This window comes from Varanus komodoensis, unplaced genomic scaffold, assembly GCF_004798865.1.
Source record: "Varanus komodoensis strain SLA01 unplaced genomic scaffold, ASM479886v1 scaffold4, whole genome shotgun sequence".
Taxonomy (NCBI): domain Eukaryota; kingdom Metazoa; phylum Chordata; class Lepidosauria; order Squamata; family Varanidae; genus Varanus; species Varanus komodoensis.
The window spans coordinates 37784003-37799602 of NW_025335941.1; the positions used below are offsets into that span (position 1 = coordinate 37784003).

General features: G+C 41.6%; 2 protein-coding genes across 19 annotated transcripts in view; one reads left to right on the forward strand and one right to left on the reverse strand.

Moving 5' to 3' along the window:
* LOC123029090 overlaps nt 1-15600 on the reverse strand; it is an 82862-nt gene that overhangs the window by 48978 nt on the left and 18284 nt on the right. For 5 of the 15 annotated variants that reach the window (XR_006415844.1, XR_006415843.1, XR_006415842.1 and 2 more), the window contains exons 2-4: nt 8899-9033; nt 2342-3917; nt 336-497 (exon numbers count right to left, since the gene is read on the reverse strand). Coding sequence is in view for 4 of the 15 variants with exons in the window: in XM_044441653.1 (XP_044297588.1) it covers nt 336-497; nt 3816-3917; nt 8899-9025 (391 nt within the window). In the remaining 11 variants the exon portion in view is untranslated. The remainder of the gene's footprint in view (nt 1-335; nt 498-2341; nt 3918-8898; nt 9034-15600) is intronic. The other 10 variants (XM_044441653.1, XM_044441654.1, XM_044441652.1 and 7 more) reach the window with 7 other exon arrangements.
* Nucleotides 1-15600, forward strand: part of BOC (BOC cell adhesion associated, oncogene regulated) — an 81432-nt gene that overhangs the window by 37644 nt on the left and 28188 nt on the right. For all 4 annotated transcript variants that reach the window (XM_044441649.1, XM_044441650.1, XM_044441648.1 and 1 more), the window contains one exon: nt 1152-1430. In XM_044441649.1, the coding sequence (XP_044297584.1) occupies nt 1152-1430 (279 nt within the window). The remainder of the gene's footprint in view (nt 1-1151; nt 1431-15600) is intronic.

Consider the following 15600-nt stretch of genomic DNA (forward strand, 5'->3'; position numbering starts at 1 on the left):
TGGGATCATGAAGGGTCGGACACAACTTGGTGACTAAACAAAGCTGAATTAAAATATAACAAACTTTATGATGTTTTTAAAAAAACTTGGAGAAGAAAGAAATTGTTGTCTTGCACTGGAACAAATTTCAGTGTAGGCACCAGGCAAGCTTCACAGAGGAGAGCATTCCATAACTGGAGTGCCACAACAGAGCTGACCATCTCTCATGTAGCCACACACTGTGATTCTGATGGAGGGGTCATGCAGATTGGTTGTACCACTGCATTCAGACATTGCTTTCCCCATCTTTTGTGGCATTATTTTAAACAGCTTGCAGTCATTCAGCAGTTACTTACCTAGATGGCTTTTCAACAACTTGTGAAACCCATGCCAACATTTTGGAATCATTGTCTGAATCATGGAATTTGCTACTTTCTGGAAAGGAGCAGGAACTGTCCTTGTGTGAGCAGCCAAATGGTAAATCCACCAAATTCTGTACAACTCAGATTGCCAAGCGGCTGAAAAAAAGAAACAAGATAGTAGATCTGTGTTATTTTCTGCTTGTGAGCTGTCTGGGCAGCTGTCTTTTAGCCCTGTAAAAAAAGAAAGTGATGGACCTTAGTGACCTGAACATTTAGATACTTACATTTTTATCTGCATATGGTTTGCTTCTCTTGGTGTAGGAACAAAACTGAGTTTTACAGTGCATCTGTGTATGTTCTTTCTCATTCCTGAAGTGAGAGAGCACTCACAAGTAATAATAGCAGGAAGGACAAGCGATGCAACCAAAGTAGGAATTTGGTTCAACATGCCTTTAGTTACTTAAAAACTCATGATTACTCAGGATAGTGTCCTCCTTCAGACTGAAAATAATCCTAAAATGAGACTAAATACTTGACAGGAATATATTTTCAAGTTCTTGTCAACAAGAACCCAACAAGTAATGCCACTGAATGACATTAGTGTTAAGCCTGTAGAAGTGATGATATCTGCATCATCTAGTTTCAATTTTATGGAGTTGTGCTCTTAACCATTATGCATGAGAAGCTTAAGGACTTGAAGGTGATTAGCATATAAGTAGGTGGGTTGGAGGGTATCTGCAATTGGAATACATACAGTAGATAGTGTAAGTCAGCACTCATCAAGGTTTCTTGTCTGTCTCTTCTGTACAGGTGAATCTCTTCAGGTCACTGTTCAACCTGCTTCTGTGGTCCAGAAGCATGGTGGCTTGGTGACCTTGCGATGTGTGGTCGAGCCTCTGAGAGTAAATGTTACATGGAGATTGAACGGAAGGGAACTGTTTCACTCAGATGATGTTCTGGGGATCCATATTGATCAGAGACTGCTCACCATTGCTGCCTTAAACAACCATACTGTGGGCCAATACCAGTGCATGGCCCGTGTGCCTGAAGGTGTTGTTGCCAGCGTCCCCACCATGGTGACATTAGCCAGTGAGTAGCTTTGCTTCTTTGCTTCAAACTACAACCTACTGCATCTGCCTGTGCCTATTGATCCTGCATGGGAGTGTGGTCATATTTCTGAACTTTGTCAGATGATCTGGGCACTCTTCATTCTCAAACATGGGAGATGCCATTTTTTTGAACCCGTACCTTATGCTGGACTAATACTCATGCAGTACATTGCACAGGGCTCTTTTCATAGCACATCTTTACCAGTCTCCCAGTAACATCCCCACTTTAGTCTTCTATTGAGTAAATGGTGTAATCAAATTGGGATACAGGCATTGTTTAAGAGTTAAGAATTCTGACACAGCGAGCCTATGCGGCAAATTATATCTGTATTAGTCATTGGACAGAGCTGCCTTGAAAACCTGTCTCAGCTAGAAACAGAGCACCACAGGGTGTGGAGGGAATGCATAAAGGAGATAAGCCTTAAAAAAAAAACCTAAAGGAGATACATTTGTGCAAAACAGGGACTGGTTTTGTTTCAAAGCCAAGAATTACTGGCTTGTCATCAAGATATTAATCAGAAGTGAAATGTTTAGGTTGGGCTGGGTTAGAAAGGGAGAACCAGAATAGAATGGAACAGCAGCTCCAAGGCTCTGTGGGAGGGGCCTGCCATTGGGTTGAAGTCTTTGGGGGATTTGGACTGAGCTCTGCAGTTAGATTAAGTTTCGGAGAGTGCATTCCAGAGCAGAATGGGGGCTGTGTTTTGCTTGTGGGCTCATAGAGGAGGGGAGTGAAAAGGTGGATGGGATTACTCAAAGCATGGTTTGCATTTAAGAGAGACTGGGAAAGTGCTGCTTGCTCTGCCTCTCAGCATAGTTGTTTTGCTTATGAGCCTCCCTTAGTGTTTTCACATTTTTTAAAAATGTGAACAAAGCTGTCATTGTTCAGCTTACCTGGCTGGTGACTTTCCTCTCCAGCCCAGTGACGAAGAGGGAACAAACTTTCACTACTGAGCTTCTAGTAAATCTCATGAATGCCCATAACATCTGGTGCTTAGATCCAGGCTGGTTTTATTGCTGTTGAAGCTATGGTCAGTATTTTAATCAAAATAAAAAAACAACAGTCAGTTCACATATAATAGTGGCATGTGCCATGTACAAGGCTCCTCTGCTTTCTGTAAACTCCAGTTTGCACAATCAGCAACTGTTTGTGTAGTATGCAAGCCTCAACCTCTTGGTTGTTTAGGTGCCAAGCAGCCCAACAACAAATCATGTTTTAACTGCTGCATTGTCTTCCTCCTAAAGGGCCCAGCAGTCCAAATTTGCACATCACACTCATAGCCTCTAATTGCACTAATTGGAGATTGTTTACAAAAAACAGAAGTGGTCACATCTGTCATGAAGCCCCAGAAATTATGGGTTAAATAATTCAATATTTGTTGTGTGAGAACTAGAAAAACCAATGAACCATGTGCAGTATTCATATTCAGAAGTAGATATGTGCATAGATGAAGATATTGTTAATTTGCTAGCATTCAGAAACGAAATGAGGCTGGTGAAGTTCAGCAAATGTATATGCATTTTAGACTACAATTACAACTGAACATTTGACAGTTATTTACTGTGTAGCCTCAGGACTCACTCAAGGAATTTTGAAATGGACCTAGAAAACTTTGATAATTGAATGGAAGAACTCCTGAGAAACCAGGTTGACTGTTTCTTTTTGAAGCCTTATTTTAGATTGGGAAAGAATTTTGTTCCCCAAGCTGGCTTGAATTCGAACACAGAAGATTCAAATTTCATAGGCAGCATAATATGCAGATTCACCCTGTGTGGAAGGAAAAGTCAATTCATTTAGTGTCCATATTGTCTGTATGTCTATGTGGAGAAGTATGTAATGGTTTTATTTATTACATAATATATTTTCATCCATACCATGATGATTTATAGTGATTGTGATTTTTTATTATTTACATTAATAAATATTGCCTCAATAAAATCACATATTTCCATTTCATGTATGCAAGAAAAGGGCACATCTGGTTGCTTCCCTCCATATATATGAACACACACACAACCCCTTAGCTTCGATCCCTGGCATTATCAAGCAGGAGTGGAGAAGACTCCAGCCTGAAACCCTGGGGTGCCATTGTGTCAGGATCTGTAGAGCTGTGCATCTTCCCCAGTGGCTTGATAGAGGAGGCAGCATGCTCTGTCTTGTAAGTACCCACAGGATTGGCATTAGATCTGTAGATGCTTGCAGAATTAGGAGCTGTGTAAGCAAGCAGACAAGTTGAGAGTGGGAACTCTGTAAAAGGCTTATTGGTTCTGCCCATCTTTGCCATAGCAACTTGACTCTGCAGTAGCTGATTAGTGTTGTTCATTGGGTTTCTACCTCCAGTCTTGCAGCGTCGTCACCTGCTTATACCTAATGCTCTTTGCCTCTGGTCTTGCCATGCCTTGTTGTTATCTGATCCTTGCTCTGTCTTGGTTCCACCTTTGCTTGTGGTCCTACTGTGTTTTTCCAAGCCTTTGGGAAGTGAAAAAAGAGATTTTATTCAGGATCTCCCCGTGCCCCAAACCCTGGAAGATTTCTCTTAAATTTGGTATATGCTTGTGAGTTTCTTTCTCCCTTTCTTCATAAGAGACCTGTCACCAAAGTATACACAGCACCCTTCCTGTTATCCAGAGGCACCCTGTCTAAAAGAGATTATCATTGCCAGTCTTTTTGACATGTTGGCAGCTGAACTTTAGCCTAGAGACATGCCTGGCTTTAGTGCAGAGGTGCTGATTGGCACATTCAAGTTAGTTCCTTCTCAGGCTACTTTAAAGAACTAGTTGGGACTAGTAATTAATTCCTGTAGCAGCTTGTAAAAAATGTAGAGATAAATTAGCCATTGTTAGATCAACTTTGATGGATGGAAGAATGGAAAAAGAGGAGAGGGGTGAACTTGCTAAAGATACAAGAATGTTAATTTTTGTACATTTCCAGCAGGAAGTTAAGAATTCAGCTAATGTTAGTTCCACAACTTTCATGAGATCTTAAGTTCATTTCTCCATGAGAAAATTCATTTCTCCAGTCATATCAATTGCTGTGGTCATTTCTGCATTCCACAGTGTGACCAAGGTTTTGACAGGAATGCCAGCTATATTAGCCAGAAAATCCCCTGGAGCCCTCTGGAAACCATTTGGATCCATTAGCTTCATGGGGTGGACCATCTTAATAGATCCCTTACCCTTGTGGAAGGGAAAAGCTGCTGTCATTCTAAATTTTAGCAGGTAGGGATTTGACCATTACAAAGGGGTTAGTTAAAATTCCCCACACTCAGAGCATTATCCTCATATCCTGCCAAAAGGACCAATTCTAGAGTATGCCCTGCTACTTGTGTTAGGCCAGTGACATGCTAGGACAGTTCCATGGTTGTCATGGTGGCCTTGAAATTCTGAACTCCTCCAGTTAGGGTGTCCTTGGTGTGGATGTTGAAATGTGAATGTTGAATGTTGCCATGAAAGATCTAAAATGTGTACATAACTGAAAAGCTTGAAGAGTTAGTTGAAGTAACCTTATGGAAAGATGCTTTATGACTGTGATGCTTTCCTTCCAGGAAGCATCATTTTCCTCCTTCAGCTATTTGGAATAGATAAATTGTCTCTTGCCTGAAATCATAGCACACACAGGCCAGTAAAACATGGTAAAACATGTGCAAGTTCTATAAGTATGCAGCTGGTGTATTTTCTCATGTTTTTTACAAAGGCTAATTTTAACATAAGGAAACCCTGCTCTGATTTCCAGAATTCTATATGTACAGTTCAAAGAGCAGAGAGGATGTTTGATAAGCAAGATTGTATTGCATAATCCCCTACAAATCTACAATTTTAGGTATTTTATTAATTATGCTAGATTGCATATAAGTGTATTTTGTATATTCTGTCTTCAGTTTCTGAAAATTAAACTAGCAGAGTAGTGTTCAGCTACAGCTAAACACCTGGGTGTCAGCATTTTGTAAAGTGCCAGTGGGCAGTGACCCCTACTCAGACACATCTTTAGGGACTTGGGGGTATTTGCAGCTGTCTTCTCAGCAACAACAAAAAGCCCCATTCTTCATTTTCTTTCTGTCAGGCCTCTAATCTGATAAGTCCCTTGATACAGCTGTTGGCTCCATGTTGAAAAGCCATTTTCATCCTCTAAGAATTTCCAGAGTAGAATTACAGTGAAGGAAATAAGGAAATGAAAATATCAGAATGTTCCTATGTTTATCATGATAGTGTGCATATGGTGATTTCATGCACAGATTTGGAAGGCAATGAAGATGTATGCATGTAAGGTATGGGAATATGTATGAAAAAATATGGTATGATGACTATTGAAGAGCTTAGTGTAAAAAAAAAGGGAAAAGAATACATTTAACATGCATTTAAGATGACGTAGAACAGGGCAGGTAAGAAAGGAAGGACAAATTTTGGATCTGTGAGGAAGATCCTCTCACTTATTACATTTTGTGCATGTATATCAGAATACTGGCCGCAGGTTGTGCAGTGGCTTAAACTGCTGAGCCACTGGGTTTGTCAATCGAAAAGTCAGCACTTCAAATCCGTGTGACAAGGTGAGCTTCCATTGTTTTGTCCCAGCTCCTCTCAACCGAGCAGTTTGAAAGCATGCAAAAGCAATTAGATAAATAGGTACCACTTCAGTGAGAAGGTAATGGTGTTCCGTGCAACTCAACATTTAGTCATGTCGGTTGCATGAATAAGGAAACTGCAGACAAACGCTGGCTCCCTCACCTAAGAAATGGAGATGAGCACTACCCCTAGAGTTGGACACGACTGGATGTAATGTCGTGGGGAAACCTTTACCTTTACCAGAATGCAGGCCAGCTATAACCTTCCTATTCAGGGAATTGATACCTTTTCCAGTTGCTATCCCACATGGACTATAGAATGTGTATGCCTGTACTAATATTCCTAGACCCAGCAATATATTTGAGAAGTGGTGGGCAGTAAGAAGCACCTCTTCTTTGAGATACTTCCTGTTCCACACTATTATCATTCCACTGTTGTTCCACACTCTGTGCAATGTCTGGAAATACCCTGTGCTAAGGTCATGTAACCACTTCTGTTGGGAGCTGAGGTTCCTCCTTGGCACATTCAGAGCCACAGACCTTTTCCTTGCAAAGTGTTTTTTATTGATCAAAAGCATAAAACAACCAGAACTAATCTCTGATTGTGCACAGAGCAGTTTGCTGAACCCTATCTAGAACTCTGCTTATGAGCATGCCTGGGCCTCATCCCTTCAGGAAGGACCTTCTGAAAACAAGCAAGCCTCATCACTGCACACTGATCCTCTAATTGGGCCACTCTCCTCTGCTGACCATGTCTCATGGCATCCAGAGCTGGGGCCACCTCATCTGTGTCTGAGAAACTTACCTGCTCAATGCCCCCTTCCACCAACTGTACATCTTGGTTTTTCTCAGAGACTGCCTGGTCACATGGGGAGTCTGGCCTTGAGTTAAGTGTCTGCTTTTCTCATCTCAGTGTCTCAAGATGACCCACATTATTTGAATTTCTGTAGTCTTTTGCTTGCTCTATTGGTAGGATACCCAGCTCTATTTCTGTGAGGGCAACACACACATTTTACTGCTGAGAAATTTGGGGGATAGCAGAAGTCTGAATACCCTGGAAACCCTCACTTGGGACTGTTTTAATCTCATAAGGTCCTTCTTACCCAAGTAAAATTGTATCTGAATTTCTTCTTTCCTTCCACAAGCAGAAGACTGTGTTATTTTCCATCTGCAAAGAAAGCTGTTCCCTAGTGGTTTGGATTGCAAAAGTGTTGGTCTGTTCTTTCTCTTTGCTCATTGGCTCAGAAGCTTAAAACAACAACAACAACAAAAAGCTCTGGATCTGTTTTTGAGCGTACACATCTTTTGCCAGTAGTTCTGGAGCCTTTGCTTTGGCTCGGAGATTCAAATACTACTGTGATGAATTTGGACCACCAGGATGCACATTAATTTTTTCTGATTGTAGTTTATATTTTGTTGATCAGAGAAATATGTTGTGAAATGTTAGCTTTCAGTTCTTTAGGTTTCTTCTCTCCTCCCTCCTCCCTATTTTCTTTGTGGCTTAATATTTTATCCCAGGAAAGGGAAGAATACAGACAGCACCATTCTGTCCCCAGACACAACTTTTGCAGTTAGAGGAATGGAATGTGCTGTTGAGATCTTGCATGTAAAAATTAACCTTCATCTGTCTGCAATACCCAGAGGAGACATGGCTCTCCCTCCAGAGTTTGTCTTTAAAGGATTAATCACTTTTCTGTAGTTCACTCCTTTATATTTTCTTATTTTATTGATTTTTGTTGTATGATGCCAAGACATTCCTGAAGAATGAAACATGTTTGCTGCAAATCATTTTTATGTCTTTGTTAAGCCTCTCCCCTCCATCTCTTCTTGAAAGTAGGCAATAGCACTGAAATAGTTCCCTGACAGCTAATACATTGCACATTTGGGGAGGCTTTTTGCCATGCTGCCAAGGGAGCTGTTTTTTATTAAAAATGTTTTTGAAGCAATCTTGCTTTAATTAGCCTGTTTCAGAAATTTCATGTCACTTTTCCATGAGCGTGGGTGGGAGAACCTTGGAGCCAAAACTGTCTTGTGCTGTTGGAGAGCTGGTATAAATCCCAGAGAACAAAAACATATTTTTCCACTCTCCTTGTCTGCCAGTGGAGATGTGGCCAATGTTTTCAGTTCGCAGGCTGTTCTAGTTTCTGCTGTCCCAACCATTTGAATACTTGCATTGATCCAGCCCAACTGTGGACAGCATGCTGTTTTACTGTTAGGGATCAAATGATGGGAGTCTGGCATTGTAGGCTACCAAATCTCAAAAAGTACAAGTCAGATTCCAACATTCTTAAGGTATGGATTGGGGGAAGGGGAAGCCTTGCTTGTTTGTTTTCAGAATATGAGCAGGAGATGGAGGGTGAAAATAAGGACTGGTACAGTAAGGAGTGGGAAGTTTTACTTGCCATCGTATTACATTAAGGGAACAACTTATCCTTCGTTAATTTCAGTGTATCCCATGCTTTAAAGAAACCCTTTTAGGCAGTGGCACTCATAATCCCATGTTTTGACAGCTGGACATGGGGAAACACAGAGTGAAGATGCTCTGTTTCAAAAATGTGCAAACTTTTGGGTCCTGTGACCATGCTTGGCAATTTCTCAGTTTCTCATATCCTTGGCACCACCATAAAATTGGTATGCTGCAGAGGAAAGCATGGGCCTGCAACCACCTGCCCTCTTCTATTTCCTGAGAATGTCTGAGTCTACATGGAATAGCTAGAGGCCATCATTTGGAAATGATCCCAGATGCCAGTATGAAACAGGTTTTTTAACTCTAATTGTATAAATTACTTATTTATGTTTATTTATTATTGTTGTAAGCCGCCCCGAGGCTTTTTGCGAATGGGGCAGCATAAAAATGGTTTAAATAAATATAAAGTGGGAAGGGTAGGTTACCTTGGTGGGCCACAAGTGAAGTGTCCAATGGCAAACTGGTGCCTGCAGGTATCACATTAACTGCCCATGTTCTGCTTATGGCATTGCTTCTCAAACTTCTTGAACTCGTTTTCAGCATGTGTGCCATACGTAGAGCTACAAAATGTAGTAAGGTAATCCCATGAATATGCTAGTCAAAAGCAATTTAGCAAAATACTTGCGAAGCAATACAGCACTCCGAGGTTAATGACTCATATGAAGTTATCTACATTGTGTATCAATGCCTGTCACCCTGATGGCACTACATAAATGAAAAGTATTAGTATAACAGCAACCGTAGGACCACCTGAAGACTACTTTCTTCCAGGTCATGGTTGCTACACTAAGTTGTTTCCATTTTTAAGCTTGGGTGTGTTATTTAACTCCTGCCAGACAATATTTTTAGCAGTATTGAAACCAAGGAGTTTGTGAAATAAACCCGTTAAAATAGCTACAGGCTTGATGCAGAATCTCCAGCCCACAGGGCTCCCCAATAAGCTGCAACCTCCTGAGATTTCTCCAAGTGGTGGCCCCTAGACTCCAATCCCAACCCTCTGAAGGAATCCCCTTGGAATGTATCCATCACTACTCTTTCTGACCAGGGATAACAATGGAGATTCCCCTGTTGAACCATGCCAGTAGTGGAACCATCATTGTTATTTCAAGTTGAAGATAGCCATCAGGAATGTGGATGGCAGGTGCCAGAATTCACCCATGTCATGGAAAATAGATGCTGTCCTTACATATAAGCAACTGTCAAAGCCCCCCATCCCTGCTAATTCCATTCTACGATTAGAGATAGCAACAGAAATCAGCGTGGCATAGGGTGATAAATTCCTTCTACTGTTGGAGCAGGTGAGTTCTCTGCTCCTCCAACAGAGATGCATAGGGGACCCAGCTGCTTCTCCTTCACACACTTTCCTTCCTTCTTGGGAAAGAGGCAGATTGTGTGAATACAGGATACAGCTGACTTAGTCACCACCACTCCCCAGTAGAGGAGCTGTGGCAGCTACATACATAACTTCTCTAACTGATACCACATCCATGTCCAACTGCTGTCATACAGCCTATGGAGGTCTGAGTGAAGGATTAGCTAGTCCCCCATCCAAAAGTAGTTTCTGCACTCCTGCTTTAAGAGATATTATAGTAACCCCTGTGCACAGCAGTTATTCATTGATGATGGATAGTTAATTACCATTGCATAAAATTTATGCCATAAAGAGACTGGAAAGACATACTATTATTTTTAATAGGTTCCTCTTCCCTCTACCCTTTTTGATCTATTAAAACAGGAATAAGAGCCAAATCTCAGTTTCTTTCTTGAAAGGTCAGACATGTGGCATTTCTTTTAGTTGCATGCGGGCTTAGTTTCTTCTATTTAATATTGAACAGAATTATTCTTCTTTCTGGGCTCATAAGTGGTGATTTCCAAGCAGTATGATAAAAGGGAGTCACTCACAGAATTCTGTGATATGCCTAATTTTATCGGATTGCGTTTTTGAAATCCTGTGTAAATGGTTAAGAGTACAAAATAAAACAGGAACATGAAGTAAAGAAGGAAGGTTGCTCGCTCATGCTTGCACTCTGTGTGTGTGTGTGTGTGCACGCGCTTGCTTGGCAGGAGCTTGTACAGACATTCTTTCCTAATGGATTTCTCAAATGTACTGGCTGGCAGGCAAGCATCCCAAGGCAGGTGTCACGTCAACTTCTCCAGTGAAATATGATCCATTGGTCTGGTATACTCATTCTCACTTCTAAAGGACCTTTCTGTTGGCTATTCAACACTTCATGAGCCTAGGAACTAGTGCAGAAAACTAGTTTAATAGACAAAGAGGACTTGGTCTAGGAAGCTATTTCTTGGTCTTCGGTAAAAATTTTGCAAGCATAGCTATCTCTGTAAATCTGTTATATTCCTTATTGCTGTATGTACATTATACTGTTTTCCTAAGCAAACATTAAACCTAGTATTGTTAATAATTGGAATCTGGTTAGGAAGAAGCAAGGAGTTTACATTTCAAGCAACATCATCTTTTAAAGTTTATTATGGGTAAAGAAATAGTCTTCAAAATTCTGTCACATGAAATCTTCATTTGTTCTGAGAATAAACTTCTATGCTTCTGAAGGCTGAGGCAGTAGTCTTAATTTATGGAATTTCTTTTTGCAGTCTAAGTTGCTTCCACACTAGCGGATTATATTGATGTTATTATCTTTTGTTCACTCCTTGTTTATAGTGAATCCAGATGCAGTTGTTGTCCATTGTTGTCACATCATTGCATATCAGTGTTTTCTGTGCTGTCTTGTATTTTTCAAACTTGGTTTATAATGATTTACAAAACACCAAATGTAAATGTTTCAGCAGTCTGCTCAGCACTGATTATTTTTTTATTAGATTTATATTTCACCTTTTTTCCTTCTAAAAAAACCTCAAGGCATCTTACCTCATTCTCCTCCCCCTGCTCTCAGTCTTAACGCCATAACAATGACCCTGTGAGGTAGATTGGGCTGAGAGTCTGCAACTGGCCCAAAGTCACCCGCAGTTGGTTCCATGGCTGTGTGGACAGAACCCAGATTGGCTGAGTCCTGTGCTCTTGACCATTATACCACACTGATTTTAAAAAGTACCTTTGAGATATCACTTGCTTTTCTGTTGAGTGCAGTAGTGGGCTACTGATAGCTTATTAATTGCCCTTGGAATAGTTTCTCTTCAAGAAGCTGAGCTGAGAGACCATATGATTGGCCTCCGTAAGACTCCAGATTCAATACCCAGCATCTTGTTTAGAATGTTTGCAAGAAACAGAAGTGGAAAAGATCTGCTGAGAGCCTGGAGATCTTCCAGCGGTCAGAGTTAATGTAATGAGCTAGACCAGCAGGCACATTTGGGAACTGTTTTGGGCACCAGTACAAAATAGTTTTGCATTGAGGGTGTGGATTATCACAGAATGGTTGCCATGGGGACTTGGCTTGTCAGAAGAGGTGAGCAAGGAGAAATATTGAAGCTAGAGCCAGTGGGGGATGCATGCATAGTAAGGCAAATAGTTCAGGGGAGAGAACGTGCAAGGCTAGAAGGGGGAGAAGCAGTAAAGAGGTGAAGGGGAGAATGTAATGGGGTTAATGGGAGAGAAGGGGCAAGGGTAGGATAGGAAAGGAGGAAAAGAAGAACTCTAGGGACAGGAAAGGGAGAGAAATACCAAGGGAAAGGTGTTATCTGAAGAGAAGCAGCAAGACTAGGGGAAAGTGGTGGATTGAAAGAATGAGAGAGAGTACTGTGCATGAATGAAGATTGGGTGAGATCAGGAAACAACCTGTTTCTCTTCTTCCAGCTTGCTAAACAGCTGATCAGTGGCAGGTTCAGCAACAGGAATGAGAACCTAGCACCTTAACATTCTTTAAGTGTTCACTCTCACACTCTCCCCCTGTATGTATGTATGTATGTGGTAGAGGGTAGATAATGTGTGGGAACCATTGTAGGTCCTGTATGTGCCATGTTGGGGACCCCTCATTTAGACAGATAATAATTTTGACTCTCTTTATAAGAAAACACATGATCTCATAATGTTAGTATGCAATTCATCATAAAACTCTTGTCAGGTAAGGAAGCATTGTATTTTTCTTCTCTAATCAAAAAGGAAATGGCAACCCATTCCAGTATCTTTGCCATGAAAACCCCATGGACAGCACCAAAAGGCAAAAAGATATGATGCCAGAAGATGAGCCCCTCAGGTCAGAAGTTGTCCAGTATGCTACTGGGGAAGAGCAGAGGGCTAGTACTAGTAGCATCAGAAAGAATGAAGTGACTGGGTCAAAGCCGAAAGGACACTCAGTTGCAGATGTATCTGGTGGTGAAAGGAGAGTCTGATTCTGCAAAGATCTATACTCCATAGGAACCTGGAATGTAAGATCCATGAATCAAGGCAAGCTGGATGTGGTCAAACAAGAGATGACAAGATTGAACATCGACATCTTAGGAATCAGTGAACTAAAATGGAGAGGAATGGGTGAATTTAATTCAGGTAACCATCAGGTATACTACTGCAGGCAAGAATCCCTCAGAAAAAATGGAATAGCCTTCATAGTCAGTAAAAGAGTAGGAAAAGCAGTACTGGGATACAGTCTCCAAAATCACAGAATGATCTCAGTTCGAATCCAAGGCAAACCATTCAACATCACAGTAGTCCAAGTCTGTGCCCCAACCACTGGTGCTGAAGAGGCTGAAGTTGACTGGTTCTATGAAGGCCTACAACACTTTCTAGAATTAACACCAAAAAATGATGTCCTTATCATCATGGGGGATTGGAATGCTAAAGTAGGAAGCCAAAAGATAACCGGAATAACAGGCAAGTTTGACCTTGGAGTACAAAATGAAGCAGGGCACAGGCTGGTAGATTTTGTCAAGAGAATACAATGGTCGTAGCAAACACTCTTTTCCAACAACCCAAGAGACGACTCTACACATGGACATCATCAGATGGTCAACACCAAAATCAAATTGATTATGTGCTCTGCAGCCAAAGATGGAGAAGCTCTATACAGTCAGTAAAAACAAGACCAGGAGCTGACCATGGCTCAGATCATGAGCTTCTTGTTGCAAAATTTAGACTTGAATGGAAGAAAGTAGAGAAAAGCACTGGGCCACTGAGGTATGAGGTGACAAATAGATTTAAGGAATTAGATCTGATAGACAGAGTGCCTGAAGAACTATGGACAGAGGTTTGCAACATTGTACAGGAGGTAGCAACTAAAAGAAATGCAAGTAAACAAAATGGCAGTCTGAGGAAGCTTTACAAATAGCTGAGGAAAGAAGGGAAGTGAAAGGCAAGGGAGAAAGGGAAGGATACACCCAATTGAATGCAGAATTCCAGAGAATAGCTAGAAGAGATAAGAATGCCTTCTTAAATGAACAGTGCAAAGAAATAGAAGAAAACAACAGAATCGGGAGGACCAGAGATCTCTTCAAGAAAATTGAAGATATGAAGGGAACGTTCCATGCAAAGATGAGCATGATAAAGGACCAAAATGGCAGGGACCTAACAGAGGCAGAAGAGATTAAGAAGAGGTGGCAAAAGAACTATACTAGAAAGAGCTTAATGTCCCTGATAACCATGAGGGGGTGGTCACTGGCCTCGAACCAGACATCCTGGAATGTGAAGTCAAATGGGCCTTAGAAGTCTGAGCAACAACAAAGCTAGTGGAGGTGACAGCATTCCAGCTGAGCTATTCAAAATCTTAAAAGACAATGCAGTAAAAGTGCTACACTCATTATGCCAGCAAACTTGGAAAACTCAACAGTGGCCACAGGATTGGAAAAGGATAGTTTACATTCCTATCCCAAAGAAGGGCAATGCCAAAGAATGTTCAAACTACTGCAACATTGCACTCATTTTACATGCTAGCAAAGTTATGCTCAAAATCCTACAAGCTAGGCTTCAGCAGTATGTGGACCGAGAACTACCAGAAGTACAGGCAGGTTTTCAAAGAGGGAGAGGAACTAGAAATCAAATTGCCAACATCCGCTGGATCATGGAGAAAGCTAGGGAGTTCCAGAAAAACATCTACTTCTGCTTCATTGACTACGCTAATGCCTTTGATCGTGTGTATCACAACAAATTGTGGCAAGTTGTTACAGAGATGGGAGTGCCAGACCATCTTTGTCTCTTGTATTTTGTCTCTTGGGAAACCTATATGCAGGTCAAGAAGCAACAGTGGGAACTGGACATGGAACCACTGATTGGTTCAAAACTGAGAAAGGAGTTTGGCAAGACTGTATACTGTTGCCCTGCCTAGTTAACTTATTTGCAGAACGCATCATGAGAAAGGCGGGCCTAGATGAATCACCAGTTGGAATTAAGATTGCTGTTAGAAATATCAACAACCTCAGATATGCAGATGATACCACTCTCATGGCAGAAAGTGAAGAGGAACTAAAGAGCCTCTTGATGTGGGTGAAAGAGGAGAGCGCAAAAGTTGGCTTGAAACTCACCATTAAGAAAACTAAGATCATGGCATCCAGTCCTCTCACTTCCTGGCAAATAGATGGGGAAGAAATGGAGGTAGTGACAGATTTTATTTTCCTGTTCTCCAGGATCACCGCAGACAGGGACTGCAGCCAAGAAATTAAAAGACGCTTGCTCCTGGGGAGGAAAGCTATGGCAAATCAGACAGCATACTAAAAAGCTGAGACATCACCCTGCCAACAAAAGTGCGTATAGTCAAGGCTATGGTTTTCCCAGTTGCAATGTATGGCTGCGAAAGTTGGACCATAAGGAAGTCTGAGCGCTGAAGAATTGGGGCCTTTGAACTGTGGTGCTGGAGGAGACTCCTGTGAGTCCCTTGAACCGCAAGGCTATCAAACCGGTCAGTCCTAGAGGAGATCAACCCTGACTGCTCTTTAGAAGGCCAGATCCTGAAGATGAAACTCAAATACTTTGGCCACCTAATGAGAAGGAAGGACTTGCTGGAGAAGAGTCTAATGCTGGGCACAATAGATGGCAAAAGAAGAAGGGACCAGCAGAGAATGAGGTGGCTAGATGGAGTCACTGAAGCAGTCGGCGTGAACTTAAGTGGACTCCAGGGGATAGTGAAGGACAGGAAGGCCTGGAGGAATGTTGTCCATGGGGTCACGATGGGTCGGACACAACTTCGCGACTAACAACAACAACAACAACAACAACAACAACAACAACAACA